Source organism: Callospermophilus lateralis, chromosome 13 (assembly GCF_048772815.1).
Source record: "Callospermophilus lateralis isolate mCalLat2 chromosome 13, mCalLat2.hap1, whole genome shotgun sequence".
Lineage (NCBI taxonomy): Eukaryota > Metazoa > Chordata > Mammalia > Rodentia > Sciuridae > Callospermophilus > Callospermophilus lateralis.
In genome coordinates this window covers 66,540,484-66,568,058 of record NC_135317.1, presented here as the reverse complement: position 1 = coordinate 66,568,058, position 27,575 = coordinate 66,540,484, and the positions used below count along the sequence as shown (strand labels likewise).

Below are 27,575 nucleotides of genomic sequence, written 5' to 3'. Positions count from 1 at the left end.
TTTCCTATCCAATATTTTTAATTTTACAATAAAAATGTGATAAATGGTATGATTTCAGATTCATAAAACTCTTCCTATGGATGAAGCTTCTACAGTAGATAACAAACCTTGGGAAAGGCTTCCATGATGAGATAACTTCTCGGAAACAGTTTTTGGATGATCATGGTTTAAGCATGTTCATGTGAACACAGTTAGATAATTAAAGTATAACATTCTGTCTAGTTCCTATTCCCTGTGACCTACTCATTCCCAAAGATGACCTCATCAGACCCACATGCAAATTCAGTTCCACTCCAATATGCCTCCAGATCAAGAAGGTGAATATTAAATCATGGTTATCCTTCTCATCTTGTGCTGACAGGATATCCTAACTCTAGTAACTAAACTCCTCTTTTCTATAATCACATTCCAACTTTGCTCTAAAAATAACCCTAGTAGCCAATTCTTAAAAATCAGTTATTAAATGTTATACTCTTAGTGTAGTTCAGTCATGTGATGAGCACTTTAACATCACAATAATCCTCCAAGGTGGGCATTATCTCATTTTACAGACTTTGTAGAAGTTGAAGTTTAGAGAGATTAAATATTTTGGCAAGAGCCAGTGGTTAGTTAGTAGTGGGGCCAGCATTCAAATTGAGCTATTTATCTCCCCAGCCTTAGTCAGAATGCTCTGAGGGCTCCAACCTGGCTCGTGAATGCTGACCCTGTGTGTGGGTCCTCTCTAAAGCCTGCAGTCTGTATCTTTCTGGGTCACTGACAACTGGTCTCACCTGGACTTCCTGGATAGCTGGGAAGGCACCACCTACCACTTGCTGGACTTCCTGATGCTGACTCCTGCAGGAACCCTAGCCTGTCTCCATGGTAACGGATTTGCACACTATTCTTCTGCTTAGATTTTTCCCCTCCTACCTACATGTGGACAATCAGCCTAACACCTGCCCTATCCTAGTAGCCACCTCTAGCCTCAAGTTTTAGTTTTTGCCAGCTGGTGGTTTCCAAGCACATGAAATTGTTGACTATGTGACCTTGAGGTCTCCTAGGGGGCAATACTAGAGGTCATGACATAGATACCAAGAAACATCCTCATTTGCACCCTATGCCACTTTTTAGAGAAACAAAATAAACCTTTACACTGTATAATTATCATGTTAAGAGCCAAACCAGAGTGACTGAATCAGACTGGTGAATTCAGTTGTCTGTGTGGAAGTTAAAGGTCAATGAAATATTCCCAAATTGGTAATCAAAATAATAGATTTAATTTTCCATGAATTAAAAAAAAGAAAATGATTTTTTTTCCAAAGACAAAAAGAAAATACTAAATTTCTGAGAACAGTGGACAACTTTAAATACAATCTCTGAGCTATAGATTTCAAACAATTTTCAAACAAGGGCACCATTGTTTTTGAAAGGAATGGTATTTAAAATCTCATATAGAACTGAGATCAAAGGGGAGAATCTTTAATTCAATGGCAGCATGAAGGTCATATCTCTTCTAGGCTGTCCTGATCTGGTCAGGGAGACCTGTCAGATAGCTCCTTGCCAAAACAGACAAACAGACACACACACATACACACACACACACACACACACACACAAAAAAAAAAAAAAAAAACCTCTATCCGATCTCAGTATTTTTTTAAGGGCTTATTTGACTAATTCCTGAAAGTGTTTTGTGTGAATTACTCAAGATGATATGCTCTATATGTGTAATAAGAATTATTATGCATTTACCATCACATATAAATAATAAAAAAAATAATTTAAAAAAAGATGATAGGGTTGTAAAAGACATGGATAGTTTTACTTTAGGAATTGAATATGAAGGAAGAAGAAAACCTCTGAGTTGCCCAGGATAAAGAATCTCACTGACCAAGAGGGATTTTGTAAACAAAATTCCCATAGCAGGCTTCTTGGTAACTTCACCTCTCTTGTTACTAGATGTTTGGCAGCCCTGCAGTTCTGCTGACAAGGGGATACTTGGCTTTGAATTTCGCCCCCATCCCCATGACCAACCCTACCTCCAACCCTACTGCCTGTAACCCTGACAACTTCCTTTGCCTGGCTGCGGGTGGTTCTAAACTCCCTCCTATCACTCTAAAGTGTCCAACACTATAAAAATTTCATGGTACACAATAGATATTTTGCCTAATTCTATGTTCTTACCACCACCTACAAGCTTATCATGATTTAAAAGTCAGCCCCTCCATCTCTCCTCTTGTGTTACCATCTGGAAAAATTTAAAAATTTAAACTGGAATGATGAAGGCAGTTTTAATAGATCTAGACATATTGATTAGACTGATTATTTTCCATATTTTAATCTGTTTTGCAAAGGAAGCAGAAATATTACAGGAGAACTCAAACTTTGACTTCTCTCAGTATTTTCTGTCTGATAATAGTCTGGCTTAGTCTTAGAACTCAGAAGAAAAAAAGAAGAAAAAGAAACAGTGAATTTTGCCATTCCATGATGTTACATTACAAAAATTAAAGATAATAAATAAATATGATAGTATTCATCTGTTCTCTTAGAACATTTATAAGATATTCCCTTCTAATGTTCACTAGATTCTGCAGGACTCCAACTCTCCTGTCCTGGGTAAACAGTTTAGCTTACATTAATTTTTATTGGTAGTGGCATTACCCAGCACTCAAACTACAACCATAATTTATTCATGGATGAATCAAATGTCAATGCTTCCCTGACAGAGTCTTGTGTGATTTCCAGTTATGTCCTTTTACTTGGAATCGAAACTTATATTGCACTTTTACTCCCTCGGGGTTAGTTTGGAAAGTTTGTTTTATTAGGCAACAGACATAGGAAAAGGTTCCAGTTCTTCTTAATAGTTGCATTTAAATGCATATATGAACATTTCATTGTAGGTAGTTGGGACTAAAAGTTCACAAGGAAGTTAGCCATTAGATATATGGTCTGTTTCTATGCCCAAAAGTTAATGCTGAAATGTTCAAAAAACTCTCCTAAAATTCAATCTGAGCTACTTATGCACAAGGGCTGTAGGATTGGCCTCCATACAATTATTTAAGATGTTATAAAGAGTGTTTTCCATCTTTCTTATGCTTGGAAATACTTAGATTTTATGACTGCTGAGTCAGAGCCAAAAAAATATAATTTTATGCCATAATATACAACCTTTTCCTTTGGCTGTGAAAATTTATATGTACATATTTATGTGCATATATAGATAAAAATCTTCATAAACAGAGTGGCCCATTTGAGATGAACTCTATTTAAAGCATGCCATTACTGACTCTGATGATATTACTGCTATGTTTAAAAAAAATCAGTTCTCTCCATAACTTACCAAATTATAAACAAATACCCTAAACTGGTACTCAAATTTATGCAGTTTTTTTGTTTTTTTTTTCTACTTTTTTCTGCCTTTTCTTCTAATCCTTTACCATACAACTTCTTAACCTAGTGAAAAGAGCCCAGATAGAGTTGCTACTATCCCAACCTCTGATTTTCTTTCAAAAATCCACTATTTCCATATGTCAAAATCCTACTCATCCTTCAAATCTCTTGCTAAATGCTACCTCCCTATAGTCAATCTCCACCTTCGCTTACAATTTCTCCACCACCTGGACTTTCATAAGTTATCGCAGTTTTCTCATGGTATCTACCATAACTCTACTTTATACTTAGGGTGTCCCTTAGTGAGGGGTGAGGAAGTGTTATACCCTTGTCCCCCATAAATTCATATAATCCTTGAGGATAGGGTTGAGGATAGAGGTGTGTCTAAAACCTTTGCAGACTGCAGCATCTAACCTAACTTCACACAAAACTGTTATTCTAGGGAGTAAAATAAATAAATAAAACTACCAGGTGCAGTGGTTCACACCTGTAATCCCAGGGACTCAGAAGGCTAAGGCAGAAGGATTGATAGTTCTAGCCAGCCTAAGCGATTTAGTGAGTCCCTGTCTCAAAAAAAATTAAAAGGGTTGGGATGTGGACCAGTGGTAAAGTATCCCTAGGTTCAATCCTCAGTGCCACAAAAAATTAAAAATAAAACTGTTGAATTAAAGCAAATGAACTTTTTATTTTAAAAAATCATTACAATAATAGATTTACAACAAGCTGTATAGATCCCTGTTAAAATTGCGATGTCTGATAACTGATACAAAAACATGAAATGGGATAGACTAAAAGACTATCTTTACTTATGATAGATGGGCTTTATCTATATGATAGACTTGGGACAACATCAAATGCAGAAGAGCAGAGTATTAACTGATTTTCCTACCATAGTGCTCAGGTTTATATTTGTATAAACCAGTGAAGAGAATATTACAAGAGGACTTCATGACATGAAATGGGATAAAAGTTTTCTTGCATTTAGATATTATGCAAAGCCACTTTAAATAGGCTCTGTGAAAAACCAAGAAAGTTGGGTACAAACTCTATGCTCTGTTCCATACACAATTTTTGCTACCCATAGACATAGATCCAGAGACCACCTTAATCTCAGGTGAGAGGTATGAGGCCATTTTCCGTTTCCTTATAATCAAATTAGATGTGTTTCTCTGCTAATGTTCTGGACTGAACTAGATGAAGCACCCAAGTTTTGGATATGCCATTCAAGGAGATAAGGAAATTGCAAACATTCTCCATTTTTCACAGTTGGAGAGGGAACTTCTCACCAGGTGCCATCTTTCACTTCAATCAATTTAAGTACTATTTTAAAACACACATCTCCTCTACCTTCTAACACAACCCTGCCCTAGTGGGGGAGGTTGCCTCCATCTACCCCAATGGAGCCAAATACTGTAGTTGGAAGAAAAATCTGAAGTCTTCCATTATTCCAGATGAAATCTGGGGATTGTAGACAGGTGAAGTAGGCAAAATTGTTTTTAAAGAGGCCAAAAAAGTCAAAGAGGCTAGTGGCAAAATGGTTACAGTGTATGAAAAGGTCCAGTGTTTAGAGAATTCTGTGTGGTTTTAATTTCTGACTTCCAGAATACAGCATATCATTAAAGGTCTTTTAGTTGGGGTAAGTGTGCCTTGACCTTTTTAAGGGGTAAATCATCCCTAATTATCCAATTAGTTTCTAATTCTAAGCCACATCACTAGCTTTCCAAGGTCACATCCTGAAGTTCATGTGTGAACCTCCTCAACAGCCGGACCACAGACATACACAAGGCACATAGGCTGCCAGCCCCACTCAGCCTTGGATCCCTAGAAGACAGCGTTAACCAATCATGGTACACTTTTGTACCCATACCAAACATGGCCTCAGGATTTTTCTGAACACAGCATGCCAAAAACTCACTCCCAGTTTATCAGTGAGTTGAAACCATGATACCATCCCTGTGATAGGGAAATCCTGCTCTCCTCTTTCTTGATCTCATCCTCCAAACCTATCTTATTGATGACAAGGAATCACTGACTTTGGTATTAGTTATGATTTCTTACATTCCAAAACATGGCATGCATATGATCTTGAATTTTACCCAAGTGACTCCTGGCTTTAGTTTCCTGTTAGGGTTAGCCCTGCTTCCACCCCCATCCTCTTACGAATGTCACTCTGAGTTAGAAGGCAAACATCCAGTAATTCTAGAATTAGAGTCCTCATTTTTTATTGTTTACTCCAAGTGTGGACCATACTGAAAAGTGTCCTAAGAACAGGTCCCCATTTAAGAATAGAGGTCAGTCACTGGGGACCTGGAGCTCAAGATGCCAAGAGATTGACTGCCTCAGAGGCACACTGAAATTTCCTGGTCCTTCTCTTACACCCCTTCAACACAGACACCTTAAGAATTGTTACACCTACATGGCTGGCATAAGCTCTGGAGCCTCCAAAATCCCCTCACACACACATAGGATGTGACCAAGGGTTTCACCACCCCACTGTTCCCAGCACTCAGCTCACCAAAACAAAGGTCCGACTTTACCACTGCTGAACATCACTGAATCCTGTTGATGACTGTAAAATAGGGTGGACCGTTCAGCTGAAGTGGATCAGTCTGACAGGGATTCCCACAATTTCAGAATTTATGTGCAGATAAGTCCAGGGCATTCAAAACTGGAAGAATGATATGAATGAGCCAAAGAAGAAAGTCATCTTCAAAAAGTTTGCAGGATTTCAAAAACTTGAGGAACTTTTCAGAACAAAAGCATTTTGCAAGAAGGGTTCTCTGGATTAAAAAAATTTTAAATCCCTCTCCTAGATCCAGAGAGTCCCCCAAATCATCTCCCAATTTTTTTTTTTAACGGCTGGCTCTTTTGTCAATAGAATCTTCTCAAGAGTGAGATAGTTTTGAGGACTCTGATAGTCACTGTGGAAAACTAAAGATAGCAACAAATTATTTGTTCCCCATCTCATTAAGAAAATAATAGCTCTGCCCATGGTATATAAGTTATTAGAATTCAGTACAAGTGGCATTCTGGGACTTCCAAGGTGAATTCATAAGAAACTTTGCAGTTTTTATCCAGGTCTTTTGAAACATTCTCTCACAACAAATTCCCTCTTAGAATCCAGTCACCGTGATGTGAGAAGCCCATGCCACATGAACAGAGGTCAACATCCCCTCCTGAATTCCCAGACAATGGCCAGCATCAACTGCCAGCCATGTGAGTGACCCATTTGGACTTCCAGCCCTTAACCACAGTGCTATCTAGCCGACATCTACCTGCAAATACAGAAGATACCCAAAGGAAGAAATGTCCAGCAAATTCTTCCCAAATTCTTGATCCACAAAATGATGAGCAAAATAAAATGGTTGTTTTAAGCCACCAAGTTTTTATGTGGTTTTCACATGGCTGTACATAAGTAGAGCAGAATTTGTTATCAGAAGGGTACTCTGTCATGAAAATCTAAAATGGGTGACAGTGATTTGGGGACCAAGAAGTACCACCAGTTCTTAGGGCCTTCAGGGGGTGTTTAATGACAGCTGGAAGAGCTTCATGGAAATGAGCATACGAAGGACAGAAAAATATGGGGGGAGGGGGGCTTTTGAAAAGGCACCTGAATTAAAAAACAGCAGAACAGTTGGCCAAATTCTTGCCTAGAATAATACTGAAAATAGAAGAGACTGAGTATCTAATGATTTTGAGACTATGACTAAGATCTCTAGGTAGAATGTTGAAAAATGTTTCTTTAGCTGCCTTTAATAAAAATCAGGAAGAGAAGGATGAATTTTTTTAAAAAGACTATTCAAAAAAATTGAGAACTCAGGTGAATTACAAAGGATCCAGGATTTACTGGATGTCAAAATAAACTATTTCTCACCTCCAGTCTTTCTCAAAAAGGATTCTCAAAGTAAGAAATGGTAGAGTGCTTGCCTAGCATGCACAAGGCCCTAGGTTTCATTCCCAGTACAGACGGATGGACATGGATGAAAGGTGGACATCAGAGAGATTTGAGAGGATGCCCCTTTTCACTACAAAAGGGCTTTCCAAGGTTCTGCAGGCAAGCATCATTGACACTGTGAATTAAGAGAACTTCTAAATATCCAAAGTGTGTTTTTCTATAAGTAGCCTATTATAGGGCTCAAGATAATGAAGGATGTAGTGAAGAGATATGAAGGTGAGGCCAATAACTCATGGGAAATCCATTAAACTTTTTAAGAGTATTGTGTTGGAAGAAGTGTCAGCAGTCTTGACTAAAGAGGACAGACAGAACAGGATGAAGCCTTGAGACTCCCCATCTTCTGACAGAATGACAGAGGCTGAAAAAGCTACTTATTTACAGACATGCTTTTTTTTAATTTAAGGAAAGCTGATTCAAAGATGGAACCAATATATATGAGAACAGACATAAGAGCTCCAGAGAATTATTCCAAGAAAGCAAGACTTGAATCTAATCACAAAATTGTGACCAGCTCAATTTTCATAATTGCCGGGATCATTAACTGCTTTAGCTTCCCATCCCACCTCCCACTTTTCTGACTGTGAGTGTTTATAAAGTTCTGTCTCTACCACCATCATCTATGAAGTATATGTGTGTGAGGTGGGATGGCAGATCATTTATCTTCAGATTAAGAGAAACCATTTTCAAAGAACTACCCCCAGGAAGACCAATCCATATCTGGACCTGATTTAGATGACAAAATCCTGAACTTTAAAACCAATGTTACAATAAGAAGAAACTTTGGGAGCCTTGGGAAAGAACAGTTTTCATTTTGGAAAAAATAAATAAATACTTATTACCAGAAGGCTCACAAATCAACTGTGGTTGATTCAAGGTGTCCACCAAGTCCTTACTACTTTTTCCTTGAAGAATTCTGACTGGAGAGAGGAGGACCCTGTATTAGTCAGTTTTCTGTTTCCATAATGAAATACCTGAGATTGGGGGACTTTATAAAAAATATAGTTTTATTTAACTCAGCATTCTAGAGGTTAAAGGCAAGACACTGGCATCAGCTCAGCTTGGATGGAGACCTGATGACAGAGGGTATTACGATGACAGGAGTATGAGCAGGAGAAATCACATGGCAATACTGGAAGCTAGAGTGAGGGGGATGGGCACTGACTCGTAAAGATTTTACCACCTCTCAAAGGTCTAACCACCTGTCAATAGGGCCACCCTGGGTAACAAGCTCTTAACACACAAACCCTTGGGGGACACACTCAAATCATACCATAGAACACTTCTAATACATTTATAGATTAGATTCACTACATGGATTTGGGATATTTTCTTGCCTTGTATAAAAAAAAGTAAAATGTGTTAAGATTTGAAGTTTCCTGCTAGTTTACTATATAAAACTATTAATGCATAGTAGTGTTATGGTTGGATATGAGGTGTCCTCCCAAAAGCTCATGTTAGTTAATGCAGGAATGTTCAAAACTGAAATGACCAGATTATGAAGGCTGTAACTTAACCAGTGGATTCATCCACTTGATGGATTCATAATTTGAGTGGATTACTGGGTGGTAACTGTAAGCAGGTGGGCATGACTGGAGGAAGAAAGTCACTGGGGGCATGCCTTAGGGAATCCTTGCTTCTCTCCCTCTTTCTCTGCTTCTAGGCTGCCATGAGTTGAGCAGCTTTCCTCTACCATGTCCTTGCTCTGCCTCACCTTGGGCCTAGAGCAATGGAGACAGGAGACCATGGACTTAACCTCTAAAACCATGAGCTCAAAATTAAATTCTCCTCCATTAAGCTGTTCTTGTCAGGAATTTTGGTCACAATGATGAAAAGTTAACACAACTAGGTAGAAAAAAAATAACTAAGACTAAAACTATTCCAGTGAAGAAGAAGAAACTTTGTATTGGGCCTTGGAAATGTCATGAAGCCCTATGAACTTTGAGTTATGCCATGCCCTTCATATGCCCAACCTGGGTGAAAGAGGCAGCATCAGTCTGTTAAGCAACAGTTTACATTCCTGGGCCATATAACTTGAGCAAGTCTGAAAAATATTCGTCTTCCCAGATCAAGGTGTTTAATTTCAGCTTTTTGTAAACTTTAAACCAAAACAAGAGTAGGAATACTTAGACTGACTAATAGAAGGTACTTTTTCATTTCACAAGATGATAAATCATAGATTTACTGGCATTATTAATACCCCAGAGTTCATTCTCAATATAGTTCAGTAGATACAATTTCAATCTATTTACAAATTTTCAAGAACTTTTTTTTTCACCGTGTGGGGTACACCTGTCACTTGTGCATGAATGTCCAAAAGGCTTAACAGTTAACTGTGTGTTCTCTACCAGATTCTGTTTATCTCCTCTATCAAACTGAATAACTTAGCGGAAATTATCTTTTCTTGTTTGGATCTCCAGAGCATAACACAGTACATGCCACGTGGCTGATGCTCAATAAAATTCAGTTGACACAAGAAGAGCCTCATCTTCATGTGTTCCAAAGCATCCCCTCCCTATCTACCCCCACGCTTCTGGTTTTGGAATAACAGGAAGTCAAATTCTGCACACTTTGAACTATAAAACTCTATATGATCTGTAAACATTCTCCTACCCTCCCTCCCCCATAACCCCTATTCCATCTCCTGTGCTCACCCTCTTATGCCTGAGTTCCAGATTCACTGTCCTTGCCTAAGCATCCCAAACCCTTCTGTACTTACTGTTCCCTTCCCTGAAATGCTGTTATGGTTTAGATGTGAGGTGTCCTTCAAAAGACCATATGCAAGACAATGCAAGAAAGCTTACAGGTGAAGTGATGGAGTTATGAGAACCTTAACCTAATCAGCACATTAATTCCCTGATAGAAATTAGCTGAATGGTAATAGTAGGCAGGTAGGGTGTGGCTGGGATCATGTCTTTAGGGTACATATTTTGTCCATGTGAGGACAGTCTCTTTCCGCTTCCTGATGCCATGTTCCCAGGTGCTTTCCTCTGCCACACACTTCCACCATGACGTTCTTCTTCATCTCAGGCTCCACAGAAGAGAGTCAGCTATCTAAGGACTGAGAATTCTGAAACCATGAGCACCAGATTTCCTCCTCTAACTGTTCTTGTCATGTCTTTTTGGTCACAACAGTAAAAATCTGACTAAAACACATGTTCTAACCCCAGATCCTGTGAGGTTCCTTCATTTCTTGCATTCACATCTGCATTCAAAAGTCCCTTTCTCATAGATACCTTTTCTGTCCACCTGATCATTTCATATCCCCTTCCCTTCCTTTTTCTTTTCTCCACAAAACTTATAATTAGTTTATATTCTACATATTTACCTACTCATACTGTTCCCTCTTTCTCACCCAAAACGTAAGTTTCATGAGCCTCAGGATTTTTGCATTTTTCATTCACTACCTAGCACCCAAAATCAGGCCTTCGCAATATAAATTTGATGAATGAATAAATGAATGAATGAGTTCATAGCAGGCTGACTTCCAATCCACTGACTAGCAGTTTTTCAGATATTTCTCAATGGTAATTTTTATTATAAGTGCATGCAGAAGGGGAAAAAAGACCAAGTGAAAGATTTATTAATATGTTTTTTTTTTTTTCCCACAAAGATCCTGATCTCATATTCAGCCTGTTAAAATGTCTGGATTCTATGTAGACATTATAGATAAAATAGATTAAGATAGGCACTTTTCCATTTTATGGATATAAATATCTTAATTATCTTGAGAGGAATGTATAAAGCCATCACCATGGATAACAGCAATTGCCGGCAGGTCCTAACTCTGGTTGTCATCTCACTGGCAAATTCCCAGATAGGGTAGAATGATTTGCTACTAATTCAAACCAAACTAATAATCCCTGATTCTCCTGATGTACTTAAGCCCATGAGTTTTCCTGATGTGAGCTCCTGTAGCATCTATTGACTTACAAGCAGTGTTTTATCAAAAAGCTGAGATGTTTTGACTGTAATGATGCCTACTTGAAATAAACATATAGGGCTGGGGATGTGGCTCAAGCTGTGGCGCGCTCGCCTGGCATGTGTGCGGCCCGGGTTCGATCCTCAGCACCACATACAAACAAAGATGTTGTGTCTGTCGAAAAAAACTAAAAAATAAATATTTAAAAAATTGTCTCTCTCTCTCTCTCTCTCTCTCTTAAAAAAAAAGAAATATAACATATATAATATATAGTAGGTAGAATGAGTACCATAACTTATGGGAAAAGCAAACTCCCATAACTCCCCTAGAATTTTAATATCCATATTATCAAAATAGTCTTACTTAAGTCTAATTTAGATATTTTTAGTTATAATTTTGACATTGTCAATGAAGGGGAAAAAATAAGTTAGTCATCATGTTACCAAGAATGTGGCAACTAAGATGCTGGGTACTTGTGAAGACAGTGGGAGTACAGTTAGCATGTACTTCATGAATCCCTTCCCTATTGGCATCTCTGCTGGCTCTTACCCCCACCTCTGCTGCATCAGCCAACTGCGTTGATGGTAGATAAGGAATTAGAAAGAATCTCTACAATTAGAGGATTGTATCTACAATAGAAAATTTGGAGCCTTAAGAATAAGATACATAGTATTATGGTTTGGATGTGAGGTGTCCTCATGTGAGACAATGCAAGAAGGTTCAGAGGATAAATAATTGGGCTATAAGAGTCTTAACCCAATCAGTGAATTAATCCCCTGATAGGGATTAACTGAGTGGCAACTGAAGTGGTAGGGTGTGGGTGGAAGAGGTGGCAATTGGGGTGTGGCTTTGGGGTATATATTTGTATCAGCAAGTGGAGAGCTCTCTCTCTCTGCTTTCTGATCATCATGTGAGCTGCTTCACTCACCATACTCATCCACCATGATGTTCAGCCCCATTTCAAGACCCAAGGAATGGAACTAAGACCTCTGAAACCATGTGCCCCCCAAATAAACTCTTCCTCTTCTACAGTTGTTCTGGTGGGGTCCTTTAGTCACAGCAGCAGCAAAACACACACACACACACACACATAGTTACTGAAGAGTCCTGGGGAAATCAGTCCACTTCATTAAGCTTCAATGTCCTTACATGCAGAATAGATACTTAAAGAATGCTTAACTTATAAGTCTTTTAAAGTGCTTCGTAAAACCAAAAAATACCATATTGATGATAGTTCTTAACATAAATAACTATACATGAGGGAAATATAGATATTAAAATACTGGCTTTAGGGATAGGGGTATAGCTCAGTGGTAGAGCACTTGCCCAGCATGTGTGAGGCCCTCAGTTCCACCCACAGCACTGAAAACAAAAACAAAACTGGCTTTTAAAGTCTGTCACAACCAGGTTGAAACAGTGATCCTGGTACTCAACTTTGGGAACTTTGAAAAACCACATCATTATTCCAAGTCTCAGTTTAGATAAAGATACTTCAGAGTTTCATAAGGGCAAATGAAATTAAGTGACTAAAGAATTAAATAAAATCAAATAATTAAATGAATTTAAAGTTCTTGTGAGGTAATAAGTACTCAGTAAGTACTTGACATTATTAAATATGTTAATAAATCCATTTACAAGTCCAACCTAGTGATTTTATTTTATCTTATTTTATTTACTTTCTTGTCACCAAACTAAATCATCTTGAGGTCTTTAACTTGTCATTAAATGACACACATTGTCAGCTTCTCTGGAAGATTTTTTTGATACTCCCAATACTTTTGGTGAGTATTTGTAGAAAGAAATCTCCAAAATATTTCAGTTTAGAAGGTCAATCAAATGATGTATATTTAATGCTTCACCAGAAAGTTCAAAATTCTTTCCATTTTACCAAAAGGAGCACTGACCTTGCCTTCACCAATCTATCTTTGTCTCTATAAAACCCATCTCTAAGCATCTTCCTGATCTAATAATAGCAGCTAGAAATTATTTGGTGTTCATTATGTGCCAGGTACTAAGCATTTTATCGATGAGAACAATTTCAATTTTCCGAAAAGCCCAATGCAATAAGTATATTAATAATCTCATTCCATTTGGAGAAACTGAGAAACAAGAAGTTACATAATTAACCCAAAGCTATACTTCTAATAAACGACTATAGAAAGAAATTAACCTAAGCATTCTGATTCTGGATCCTGGGATTGTAATCACTCTGTTAACTCCTTAATGCAAATACCAGTGTTTCTAAGGTCTACCTTCAGCTCAGCTGTCTTTGAGGACTCAAGCTACTAGAAAATCATCAGATTTACATTTAGTATTTTGTAGACGTAACCACAGAGTCTCTAGCTGTATCTAGTCATTTTCCAGTCAGTCATTAAAATCAATATGATTGGGCTATCAGTTGCATGATGCTCAATTCATACTCATCATTAAGATCACCAAGAAAAATCTGAGGGTTCATTCAAGTCAACCACTGTCCCCTCTGCTCACATGAGATAAAGAAAACACAATCTTACAAAGAAATAAAATGAGTTGCATTTGGAAGAAAAAAAATGCATACAAAATGGGGAAAACACATTATTTGACCTAAATATTTGCATATTTTATGTGGGGGACAAGTATCGGGCCTTAAAAATAAAATTTCTAATATAACAATAAAGGATGATGTATCCAATTTCAGGATTATGGTAGAAGCAATTCTTGTTCAAGTCTGGATTAATAAACCTAAAACAGACCCATTCATTACTGAGAACAAACCCCGTGCAAACAAGGTTCTGCACAAGTCAGTTTTAATTCCAAGCACTTCACAGGGCATTTATAGACTTAGCTTTGTTTCACCACAGACAGAGGCTGTTTGTGTGGTTATGACTAAATTCTACACATTCAAAATATTGTTCTATCACTGTGACTCCAAGAAACAGTGGTAGCCCTTCAACATTAATCTCTTCAGATACATGCTGTGAAAATAACCCAGCAACGAACCATGTAAATGTCTGAATGTCTCTCTAGATCTGCCCTAATGACTGAGTCCTAACCTCCAATACAAAATGAAAAGGGGGAAAGCTAAAAAATAAACAGTCCCAGTTCCATTTCTTTTGAATCTGTGAACCTTTTTCCTGTGAATTTGTTCTAATTTCATTTGGTCCTGCAGCATAAAAGCATAGCTGGTTTTTATAGCACGATCTCTATATTTTTCTCAGAGCTTGGCTGGCTTTGATTTACATAGGAGAGAATGTCCCTTTGGGTAAACATTATATGATTTTAAAAATAACACAAGTATTATTCGAAACAAAGGTTGGATTGGAAAGTAAATGTAAACTGGAGGTTTAATTACATTTTATGTCACAATGTAACTTCTTAGCCAGGGATTTAAAACACTCTACAACTGAGCTTCAACTTGCCTTTCCAGTTCTTTTTTTTTTTTTTTTCCTTCCCACTACTGGTGTGGGAGAAATTGTTTGGGCCTTGGGGTCAGTTACACCATTTATTCACAAACAGTAACTGGCCAAATACTATGTACAGCTATAGGAATATGTTCTGGGGATACAAAAATGAATCGAGATCAATAATAATAATAATAATAATAATAATAATAATAATAAATGTTGCTCCAGTCCTTCAAGGAGCTTATAATCTAACAAACAAAATACACACACACACACACACACACACACACAGAGGCAATCATAATACAGTAAATATGAATATATATACGCATGATGTAACATGAATGACTGCTCGGGGCTTTGTCCAAGATGTCTATTATAATTTGGATCTTGAACATGCTCCTAAGGCCCATGTGTTGAAGCCTTGGTTGCCAGCCCAGGACTCTGTTGAGAGATGGTGGAACATTTAAGAAGCAGGGCCTAGTGGGAGAAAGTTAGATCATTAGGGCTAAGTCCTTCAAGGGGATATTCAGATCACAGCATCTTCTTCTCTTTACTTCTTGACTGCCACAAGGCGAGTGATTTCCCCTCTGCCAAACACTCCCAGTGTAACACACTACTTCACCATGGTCCCAGAGGCAACACGCCAAACCATAGACTGAAACTTTCCAAAACTATGAGCCAAACTAAACTTGTCCTCTTTGTAAATTGATTATCTCAGGTATTTTGTCACAGTAACACAGAGCTAACACAGTATCTCATATTCCAACTCTATCTAAACTAGGTTTCTAAAAGCCTCCTGTGCTTCTTTACTATGTCAAATTCTCCTCTTGAGCTAATTATCGTGCCCTATTTTTTCTTCTTCATTGTGTTTACCACAGTTGCAATTTCCCATTTACTCTGGGAAATCTGATCGACGTCCAACTACGCCAGGAGACTATAAGCCCCATAAGGGCAAGAATCAGATCTACTTCTGTCATCATGACCAATACTTAGCACAGTGCCTAACAGACAGGTATTCAATCCAACGAAGTTTATGGAATAAATGAAACATAACAAAGAAAGAATGATGAAGATTTCCCTGGGGAAGGCTGGGATAATGTTACAGGACAGGGGTCAGCTGTGTTGGGTCTTGAAGGATATCATCATTCATCAAGCAGAAGAGACGTGAGCAGAGCCAGGGAGAAGAGAAACAGTTTGCCATCATTCCGTGTAACTGAAGCTGTGGGTGTGATCCGTTTTGGGGAGGGAAATCGTGAAGTGTCAGAAATGAGGCTGGAGAGATTCAGGGACTAAACCACAGAGGGCCTTTTGTGCTCTGCAAAGCAATTTGGACGTTTGCCATGGGAAATCACTGAAGGGTTGTAAAAAGGGAGTAAAATGATGATCAGATTTGCATTTTAGAGAAATCACTCTCCTGGTAGTGTGAAGGATGTCCTTGATAGGCTGATATTAGGGACAGGGGGACCCGTTAGGAGGCCATTCTACAAACCCACATGAGAGATGATGAGGCATGAACCAAGGCAGGAGTAGGGGATTAAGTGGAATGGGCAGCTTCAAAAGAGATGAAAATGAGAGTAAAGGAAGAGTCAAAGGCTATCTCCCTGTTCCCTGGGTGCATGGAAGGGTAGTGTAGCCACAACCCAAGTTAGAGGGTAAAAGACAAGAACAAGTTTGGTAGATGGCCGAGTATGGTTCTAAACCCAGTGAGGTCTGCCATTTAAAAGCCAAAGTCTTGTGCCAGATTGATGGCTGACTCCAATGTCCTTTTCCCTTCTCTGTTACTGAATACTCATTTAGCCAAGATCCTGACCACCTACAAATGACCACACTGCCCAGCCTCCCCTGCAGCTAGGTGTGGCTATACAACTGAGCTCCTGACAGTCTAAGAGAAGAATGCACCTCTGTGCCACTTGCTTTCAAGAAAATTTGCTTGTCCTTAACTTTTTCTCAGATAACCTGGAATTGGGTTGGCTCTAACTGCACAAATGCAAACACATCAGGGGGGTGGCAGAGAAACAATATGGAAAGGACCCCAGAGTCAATAAAGCAGAAAGACCAGAGAGCTACCTTTGTAAAAGTTTATGTAATAAAAATATCACACTTCTATGAAATACTTCAAATAGGGACAACCTTCCCAAATTGGAGAGTCCCAGTGAATCTCTTAAATTCCACCAAGGGGCTGGGGGTGTAGCTCAGTGCCAGAGCACTTGCCTAGCATGGGCGAGATCCTGGGTTCTATCCCTAGCCCTGAGAAAATATAAATTCTAACATGTAAAGTAAGTACTAAGCATACACTGGTATGTACCATGTGTAATCAGAAACTTCTCTTTTCTGTTCCAACTGTCTTTTCTTGTTGCCAAATTAATTTAACCAAATGTTTCAAGTATATAGACCAACAAAGCTCTCTATCTGTTGTATATAAAAATCTTTTCAGAGATTCAGAATTCTAAAAATTCTGAGTCCTGAGGATGTAATATTTCTACAGCAAGGACCAAGGAATCTACCCTTTACACAAATAACCTAGGGCATTTTGAAACAGGCATTCAGGTAGAACACATTCTCAGAAAAGCTGATAAAGAGAGATCATGAGAGAGAAAATCCCTCGTCGTGGTATCAGAGGCCTGGGTTTGAGTTGCAGGTCAGCAATCTCACTAGTCATGTAGCCATGGACAGTAATCTCTAAGTCTCACTTTCCTCTCAGTGGGATTCATGACCTATCTGGCTGGCATTTCTTAATCTACCAATCTCATAACACTGCATAAGGAGAAATCATTTATAAAATTCTGCTGAGACCTACTAAACATATGTTGTTCAATAAAATCAAGAAACCTGCAGTTATTTTAACATTATATAATATTCAACAAACTATTTCACAGTAAAAGAAGTATGACAGCACACAAAAATAAAATGTTTATGTTGGATATTTCAAAGATAAAATAGGTATGGACCAATCTGCTGTACATATCCATGTCAATCGACCCAGGAAACTGTAGAGTCTCATGCTTATGGATTTGACATTGGCCAAATCATGATAAGGGTCACACTATACGGCACTGGCCATAGCACACAGAGTACTAAAATATGTCTTCTGCTTAATATCAGACTTTCAAAAAACAGACTCTTCAATCTCGAGTAGGCAAATAACTAAAGTAAACTCTTCAGTTGATATTGACACGTTTACAAAAGGAAGGTTCTTGCTAATGAAGTATTTCTCATTAATAATAATTAACTATTGTTCAAAAATTAGAATGTTTTGAAATACATATAATGATAAATACTCTGCATACTTAATTTTCTTTCCATTCAGGAGACCCTTCTAGAATGGCAGTACTCAGGGTAATTGCGAGGAGCACAGTCCAACTGCACAGCATGAATATTTTGAAATCAGTAAAGATGGATTGCTTCCCAACTTGGTGATATTCTGAAAACTGCTTTTGGAATAGATATTTCTTGTATTTACCTCTTGCACATAAAACAAGAAAACAAATTCTATAATAAAAGACCTCTACCTAGAAGGCAAATTATCACAGCTTTTCAAGCATTGACTAGGTACCCAACAAACTTGATGGCCCATTGCTCTGTGTTTGGTGCTAGCAGCAAGAAAACTTTGCAGATCTAAGTTCATGCCACAGTGTTCATTTCCTGATTATTACTTCCTTTCTGCTCATGGTTTTGGTTATGACCTATTTTCCTTGCCTATATGTTAGTAGTAACAAACAAGTGAATAATCAAACCAACTTGGACAACTGTCAAAAGATAACAGTGATAATTCAGCTCCCGCCAATTACAGTCATGAGAGAATGCAGGAAAACAGCCCCAGCTTTGTTACATCTTCCAATGTTTCAAGAGCACGCTGGTACCTAATGGGACTTGATAAATCTTTAAGTCGACTCATAGAGATTTTCATTTTCATCTAAAGTTTGTAGATTTTTCATCTTAAGCAGTTTAATGTAATAAGTAACAACACTAAGTCTAGAGCCGGACTTCCTAGATTCAATACCTCGCTCTGTCACTTATCAGATATAGGACCTTAGGCAAGTTTTATAACACCTCTGTACCTTCGTTTTCTCATCTGTAACACAGGAAGAAATAATAATACCTACCTTCTAAGATTGTTTGAGAACTCCATTTTTAATATTTTTTTTCCTTTTGTGGTGCTAGAGAACAAACCCAGGTCCTAATGGTGTCGGGTAAATGCTGTATCACTGAGCTATAGCACCAATCCCAAGTTTTTTCCCCACTATTGTTAAATCTTAGGATAATAACTGATGTGTAGCAAGTGCTACATAAACAACAAAATACACAAAAATCTCGAAGTGCTTTATGAATATATCTCATGTGCAGGTAATATTTTCACATATATATGTCATTTTACCCCCCACTCTAACTATGGGATGACCATATTCCTCCACTGATAAGGAAACTGAGTTTCCCTAGGGACCTGTCAGGAATTCTTTAGAGAGGCAGCTGCATGTACTCATTAGCCATGAGGGAGTAATGGGCACAGGCACTTACAAAATGTCCAGTGATTTGCCCAATAGTACACTTCACAAAATGACAAATATATAAATCTGAGCCAAGAAGTCAGATGGATAAACCAGAGGTCTCTAAACCAGCATTCACCACAGACCTTCTCAGTAACTAAATAAAGATCTGATTCAAACCATTGTGAGTTACTTTAATCAATAAATGAATTGTTCAAAAGTAACCAATTTGAGATAATCCTTGACATTCAATAATGTCCATTTATAACCTTACTCTTATTAACTTTTGATTTAACAATGTTTTGCAATAATTTACTTTCTCTTCTCTCTGACTCCAAGACCTTTCTCCTAGGGACTTTAAAAGCAGGTCATCTGACTATCCAGGCCTGTGTGATAGAAACTGCTAAGTTGGGAACACCCTGTCAACCTTTACTTTGATTTTCCTGGTTCTTGTTGGTTTAAGGCAGATCCTTAATGTTATTTAAACAGAGAGGACTATTTGAAATTTCTTGGTAGATGAATTTGATAGTGATAATTTTTTAAAAAAACAATGACCGTCCTCTTGAGATAAAGGATCTCATTCACCATAAGGGTAGACACCTTATCTGAATAAGTCAGGACTTCTTCGAATAAAAAGGTCAATGTAGTCCTGTTTCCTTTTCTTGAATAACAGCAGTAACTTCATGTACTCTCTGGTGATCTGCATTTGATAAAGTTATTTCAGCAGTAGAAAATAATCTTCTCTTTATTTAGGATTTGGAGTTTTAATGTGTGTGTGTGTGTGTGTGTGTGTGTGTGTGTGTGTGGTTTATGTATTATATCTAATCTGAGTCTTCTTGGGGATGTAGAATACACTGATTTTTAGAAATAACAATGAGTAAACTGCAGCTTATTTAAATTAAAAACTTATGAATGATGGGACACTATCAAGAAAATGAAAAATCACCCACAAAAATAGAAGTATAAATATTTGCACATTCTCTATGTCTAGTATTTTGAATATATAAACAATTTGTACAGTTCAACAATAAGAAGACAAAACACTGTTTTAAATGGACAAAGGTCCTGAAGAAACATTTCTCCAAAGAGGATGTACAAATGGCTAATAAGAACATGAAAGATGTTCAACATTATCAGTCATTAGGGGAATATAAATTAAAAGTGTGATACCATTTACACCCACTATTATGGTTATCACTTTTTAAAAAGTAAATAAATGTTAATGGAATGTGGAAAAGTTGTATCCTCATCTGTTTCTGGTGTGAATGTAAAATTAAGCAACTGCTATAAAAGCTATGTGGTGATTCCTAAGTTATACCCAATAACTAAAAACTTAAGTTTAAACAAAAGTCTGTACACACATATTCACAGTGGCATTCATTACTCCTAATAGCCAAAAAACAGAAACAACCCAAATCCCCATCAGCTGACGAATGGGTAAACAAAATATGTAAATCCATACAATTAAATATTATTCAGACATAAAGAAGAATGAAGTACTGATTCATGTCACAACTGGATGAACCTTGACAACACTTTATCAAGTGAAAGAAATCAGACAAAAAAGGTCACATATTATGTAATTCCTTTTATATGAAATATCTAAAATGGGCAAATCCATGGAGACAGAAAGGACAGTTGTTGCCAGACACTGAGGAAAGGGAGGAATGAGGGTGACTGGTTAAATGAGAATGGGGTTTTTTTTTGGGGGGGGGGTTAATAAATATTGTGGATTTGAATAGTGGTGGTAGTAGCACATTACTATAAATGTAATAAAAGCCATTAAGTCATATGCTTTAAAATGGTGAATTTTATTTCATGTTTTTTTTTTTTTTTTTTTTGGTACTGGGTCTTGAACTCAGGGACACTCAACTGGTGAGTCACATCCCCAGGCCTATTTTGTATCTTTTTTTTTAGAAACAGGGTCATACTGAATTGCTTAGTACCTGGCTTTTGCTGAGGCTGGCTTTGAATTTGGAATCCTCCTGCCTCAGCCTCTGGAGTTGCTGGGATTACAGGCATGTGACACTGCGTCTAGCTTGTTCTGTCAATTTTATTGCATTTTAAAAATGCAGTACTCACTTGAACCCCTACTGAAAGATGCCAAAAGTCTCTTCCTCCAATACAAAATAATTTAACATGATATATCACTCAAAAAATATGTATATGTGTGTGTACACACACAGTTATCATGGTGCCTGGGTTCAATCACAGGCATCATGCATACTAGGGAAGCCCTCTACCACTGAGGAGCACCCCCAGCCCTCTTTCCCAGTCAGACTGGGAAAGAGGCCAGGATATTGGTTCAAGGTCTAGAGGTGGGGCTGAGAAAGGGAAGGACTATTTTGTTCCAACAGGTAATTTAGTTCTCATAAAAAAATCCCATGGTCTGGGGTAGTGCAAGTTAGTCATCCCATCCCAGGCCATTAAGTAGTCACACACCTTTTGAAGAGTCAAAACTTTTTAAAGAGTGTGATACTGTATCCTGAAGATCAGTAACTGACACAGGTGTCCTCATTCCTTTTATTTCATTGTATCTTCTATCTTTATTCCTTTGCTCTTGAAGGGCATTTTTGGGTTGTTGATTTGCCAGTAGAAATTTCAACTTTTCTAATGTTACGTCTCTACTTCCAAATGTTCTCTGTCAATAGTTTAGCCAATTTGAACATCAACAATTAAGGAATATGTGTAAAACCTTTTGTCTTCTAGAATACATAAAATGTATAATTCAAAATAATTACACATTAATTACTCTGATAAGATGAGGGATATGATTTTCAGGGCTCAGTAATTTGAATATTTTCTTAGTTGATGTGACATGAATGAATCAGAAATAACACTGTATCTGATAGAGAAAATAAAGAACACTGGTGACAAACTATTTAGCAAGAGTTCCTTTAAAAGATGATATATATATTTCTCCCACAAAGAAACATATTTAGTAATAAAATGCAGCTTAAATAAGCAGACCAGTAAATAAATTATATGTTCTAGATTTAATTTTTCTCAACTGTAAAGTTAGACATGAGGAAAAGTTGGACAAATTAAAGAGTTGGGGAAAAAAAATCTCACTTAAGGTACATACTTGCTAAGGCTGTTGATTGCAGATTCACTTAGATCAGAGAATAAAATTGTAAAGAAGTATAATAAAGTAAGATAGAAGGTTCTGAAAATAAATGCAGCTGTCAATTAGTTTCAAAGGTACAGTATCCTGAAGTTAAACACCTAAGCTATGATTTTAAAATACCTCAAAGAAATTCTCCACATAAAAAATTATGCTTATCTTTTATGACATGTCTATTTAAATGTTAATATAACTAGATTTATTCCAAACAGGTAGAATTAAAAAAAAAAAAGAGCATTGAATAATTCAAATTAAAAAAAAAAAAAATCCCTCTCTTTCATCTCAAGTATGTGTCTAATTCAGGTGAGAGCAAAGGCAGTTTTAGCCAGAACTATCTAGATAATTGTGGTGCAAGTAATCCTGTCCCTCAGAACTAAACATATCTGGTTCATGTGCTATTATTTTAAAGAAATTTGAGAAATACAGAAACTGAAACCAACCTGTTGAAGGTGAACAAGAACTTGATGAAAATGAACCCTTTTACTTTATGTCAAAATTAAGTAACATAGAAGAGAACACAGAAAACTTTTCAGGTTGCATATGTATCTAATGGTCAAATTCTGAACACATTCAGCCAGAATCTAGACCTATATGTATGGCTAAAGCAGTCACATAATCTAATAATTCCACTTCCTTCACTTCAAAGAGAAAAAATAAGATTAAAAACTCATGTGACATAACAAGAAAACATCAAGTTAACTGAAATTCCTTGTCCAACAGAGTCCCTTAGGTCTTCTCTGAGTTTTCCCTGACTCCCTCCATCTTACTATCTAGGCTTCAGGCCTAGAAATGTGTACATTTAATGATAAAATGAAATCCTGGAAGAAGACTGCACTCAGTCCCTCTATGCAAAAATAAATAACAAAACAAAACCGTCCCTAGAAGTGAGGACACATAGATAAGAAGACCCCATTGCTGACCAAGAAAGATGGTGTTGAGAGTCAGAGGAAAGGAGGAGAAAGCCAAAGGAATTGTTATTTGGCCATTGTCTGTATCCAAACATGTATTCTCAGCACAGAAATTCTTTATTCTGTCAAAGGTCTAGCTTGGGGAAGGGACAGGGGCAAGTGGGGTCTCCAAGGGCCTTTTCATTCCCAGATGACCCAGTCACACTGGGAAAGAGGCCAGGATAGTGGTTCAAGACCTGGAGGTGGGGCTGAGAAAGGGAAGGACTATTTTGCTCCAACAGGAAATTTAGTTCTCTGGGGTAGTGCAAGTTAATCATCCCATCCCAAGCCATTCAGTAGTCACAAAAAGCACAACTAATGGACAGTTGGGTGATTCTGCTATAATTGGTAAAATGGTGACCACTGTTTATAACCATGATCTAAGGCCATATAATATGAGGAATAATGGCTGGGCACAGATGGTTTAGTTCAACTGCCTTTGTGTTTCCCCCCTCATTTCCTCCTCTATGGGTTTCAGGAGGCAGACCTGAAGAAATCAGAAAAGGATCTTTTTTTTTTTTTTTGGCCATTTTTCCAGAGTCCCTTGAAAAGAAAACAAGTTTTCTTTTTCTTTTGCTAATTGATTTAGAAACAAAGAGATCTCCGTATTCTCTGCCACCAACTCCCTTCATACAAAGTTTGTTGTTTGTCTTAAAGGTGGAGATGTCATCTTTACATACACTGAGAAGGAAAACTTCTAATATACAGCCCCAACCTATGAATAAAGTCCTAGGGGTTGAAGCTATTCTAACAGAGACTGAGTGAGCAAGGAAAGTACAGAAAGGAATCTGTGCTGTCAGAGAGAGAAGTAGGATTCTGGAGGGACAGTGACATAGAAAGCCAAGCCAGAGCTCATTGCTAGAGCAAGTTAATTTCACTTCACTGAGCAAAGGAAACTTCAGAGTTCTGTGACTGTCAAAGGCTGGGGAAAGCCCATTTGTCCTAAAAGCAAATGATTTTAGGATTAAAAAGTCCTAAAAGCAAAATGATTTCAGAGAGAAGACTTCTCCTACTGAAGCCCAGAAGCCCGGCACAACTGTTTCCACCTTCAGGGGTCTGAGTTTATGCCAACACAGAACCTGAGGGGGTTGCCAGAAGGGCACTTTGGACTTTCCCTTTGATCAGTGCCTGAGCAAGGTGTGTCCAAGAGTTAGGAGTTGGGAGGGCTAAGGACAAATCAGTGCACACATAGACACATACCCACTAGCTGGCTATCATCAGGGAACCTGGGGGTGAAGTGTATCTATTCTTGGGTTAATTCCTTCCCTCTGGAAAGATCCTGTTCCTTTTGAAGGGGACAAGGAGAAAAAGGAGCTAGTACAGGTCATTTGTTTTTACTGTGGCTTCCTTTTTATCATTCCATTCCCCTCTTCTTCTGTTTAATTCCATCTTATTTTGAGGACCTTCTTTTCTTCCTTCCTTCCTGAAGGTTTACAAAAAAAGGAACGGCAACCCAGAAAGCTTAATGACATTTTCTGTCCAGAAATAGGGTTGGGGAGAGATTCCAAGACACAGTACCTCCAGCTCCCAAATTTTGACAATTAGTTTCAATGCCATCAATTTCTAGCTAGGAATTTGTTCAAAGATTCACATGTACCCATTTTCCCAACTGCACCCAAGGAAAACTAGCAGTAAACTGCTTTTGCCTTTTGCTTGGTGGTAGATTTGCCAGGTATATTGGGCAGGCCAGGATGAGAATCTAGATAGGTCAGAGCCAGGTGTGGGTGCCTTTGGTCCAGTCTGAACCAGACTGTTCCTGCAGTATTAACTCCAGAGGGAGGCACAGGATGCAGGCTGGGAACACACTACACTACACCCCATCTTGCACTGTGAAGGGCAACTCTGGTCACAGACCCTGGGAAGTATGTCCTCTGGATGTGACAACATCACATACTGGAGCTCAGTCTTCACTCTCTCTGCTAGTCTATCCACAAAGTAAGCCTGGGATTTGGGGGAAATGTGGCCAAAAGAGGATTCTAACTGTGACATTCACTACGTTGGGAAAAACTGATGGCACATAAGAACCTAATCCAGATGAATGCACTTGAGACCAGGGCCACTAGAGAAGCAAAGTCAGCTCCTCAGCTCTCCCCCCCTCCCCCGCACTACGCTCTCATTTTCAGCCAAAATTATTCAAGCCCAGAATTATTTTCAATCACAATCATCCCCACCTCACTCAGGCCTAGGCAGTGATAGAACAGTGCACTCTCACCCACCCTGAGGGAGTCTCAAGCCCGCCTCTGTGCGCCTGCAAGAAAAGAAAGCCCCTGGCGGTGCAGCGGTTCCCGGTGTTTTAACACTCCTCTCACCCGGGCTCAGGGAACGAGCCTGCCATACTTCCCTGCCCCTTGACATTTGATTTCTAAAACGTAGACGCAAGGGCTGAGGCTCTGGCATTTAGAAAAGGGGGCAAGGTCAAGGCGTAGAGATGGACCTACTACCAGATCCACTGGCACCTTTGCGCTCATCTCAAGCAAGTCCCTTGCCCGCAGCCACTGGGGGAAAAAAAAAGATCGCAGCGCCCCGAGTACCTGGAGTGTAGGGACCTGACCCTAACTCTATTTCCGGCCAGCCCCAGCCCGTGCCCACGTTCTTCCTCCCTTTTCTCTCCTTTCCACCCAGAGCGGTCCGGAGATTTTGATTAAGACAAATCTGTTCTCGCGCCGCACTGCGATGGCGCCAAATGGCCAGGCTACGCGGGCACTGCATTTTCATCCCACGGTCAGAGCCTCTGCAGAGAAAGGTTCGGTCCCGACGCACCTCATCCCCTCCCCCAGAGCGCGGGGCCGCGCTCCCGGTCGGCTCCAGCACGCGCCTTCCCCTCCCTCCTCCCTCCTCCCACCCAGCAGTTTTCTCCTTTAAGAAGCACACACGCCCACCCCGCCTCCCACGTAAAGGCCAGTTTTCTCTCTTTTTGTGTCTAGAAGCAAACTCAAATTGAAGTTGAGAGCAGAGCCAAAGAGGTGAAGGGAGAGTACAAGATGCCCTGAAACGGAGAAGGGAGAGATCAAAGAGGGAGGAGAGCGAGCGAGGAGCTGGAGGTCGAACAGGGCACAGGCGCAGAGGGAAAACTGAGCCAGGGGTACGGTCGCGCAGGCTGCAGAGCCGCAGCGCCTTTTGCGCGCCCTCCCGCCCGCGCGCGCCGTGGGGTCAGTCGGAAACTCACATGGTCGGAGTGCAGACCGCCTCTCAGTTACAGCCGAGTGGGTGACTTCGGGGGCTCCCTGAGGTCTTCTTCCTGGTTGCCTGCTGCGAAAGGACAGAAACAAAACAAAAATCACGGGACACGACTGGGACGGGCCGCTTGGCGCCTCCGGGACCGCTCTCATTTGGCACAAGGAAGCGGGCGCGGGGATTCGGACTGCCTCGTGTAGCCTATAAATAGCAAACTTTTAGACGGAATCAACTAACAAATGAGAGAAGCGGGCATAAATTTGCGCAGGATCCCCCCTTTCCGGGGACAACCCGACTCCCCTCCTCACTCTCTTTACAGGAGTGAAGAGGGGACAGATTTGAAGAGGGGGGTGGAATTTAATTTTAGTAGAATTTACAGGAGTTCTTGTTACTTTTGCAAGAGAGGAACCACACCGTTTCTGATCCTCCCCACCCACCTACCTTTGCAGCTACTCCCTCTTAACCCCAATCCCAGCCCGCAGCTCCATACCAGCTAGGAAGGGCAAAGACCCAGGGGAGCAGAGTTCCTAAGGGGTTGGCTGTTGACAAGGAGAGGAGGAAGAGGAGGATCCCGAGCCCGGTTTCCCCGGGACTACCGGAGTGATGGAAGCTGGGGTGGGGGTGGGGAGAGGTGGGAAAAAACAGTGACAGGGTTTGGGGTCTTGTTGAAATGCCACGACAGGAATTTGGGTAATCCCGAATTTCGGAAGGAAATGCGAATTGGCGCAAAACAGTACCTGGACTACAGGTACTACAACAGCCCTCCAGTGCTAGCAACCCCACTTTCTCAATTGCTTTGCTAGAACCCTCCTCCCGGTCCCGACCCGAAACGCCAAGGCAAACATGGGAATTGTCTTTGGTTGCGTGGGGCCCGCAAGGTCTGGGAGAAGCTCACCCTGAGAGATGCGCCATAGGATCTGCCTCACTTAGCCCTCCCCCGTCCCCGGGAGCGGGATGACTTTTCTTCGCGCCCCCTCACACCTACCTCCCATAAGAAAGTGAATGGTCTAAATGATTGGGAGTCCTGAGCGCAACCCTCCCCCTTTCCTTTGGCCAGGGCCAAGTTGTGGGTGGTGATTAGGTTAGTTTTTCATTTTCATTCTAGGTCCTCAAAATAAAATCCCCGAGGACAACAGATACTCGCTCCCCACTCCAAACAACACAGTTCAGGAGGTTGTTTGGCTAAATTTATCCTGCATGTTGCTAGCAAAAAAATA

General features: G+C 39.5%; 1 protein-coding gene across 4 annotated transcripts in view; it reads right to left on the bottom strand.

The window, feature by feature from the left end:
- LOC143412244 (uncharacterized) overlaps positions 1–27,327 on the bottom strand; it is a 171,339-nt gene extending 144,012 nt beyond the window's left edge. For all 4 annotated transcript variants that reach the window (XM_076873101.1, XM_076873104.1, XM_076873102.1 and 1 more), the window contains exons 1-2: positions 27,254–27,327; positions 26,351–26,433 (exon numbers count right to left, since the gene is read on the bottom strand). In XM_076873101.1, coding sequence (XP_076729216.1) covers positions 26,351–26,433; positions 27,254–27,270 — 100 coding nt within the window. In that variant the 5' untranslated portion in view covers positions 27,271–27,327. The remainder of the gene's footprint in view (positions 1–26,350; positions 26,434–27,253) is intronic.
- Positions 27,328–27,575: the final 248 nt, after the last annotated feature.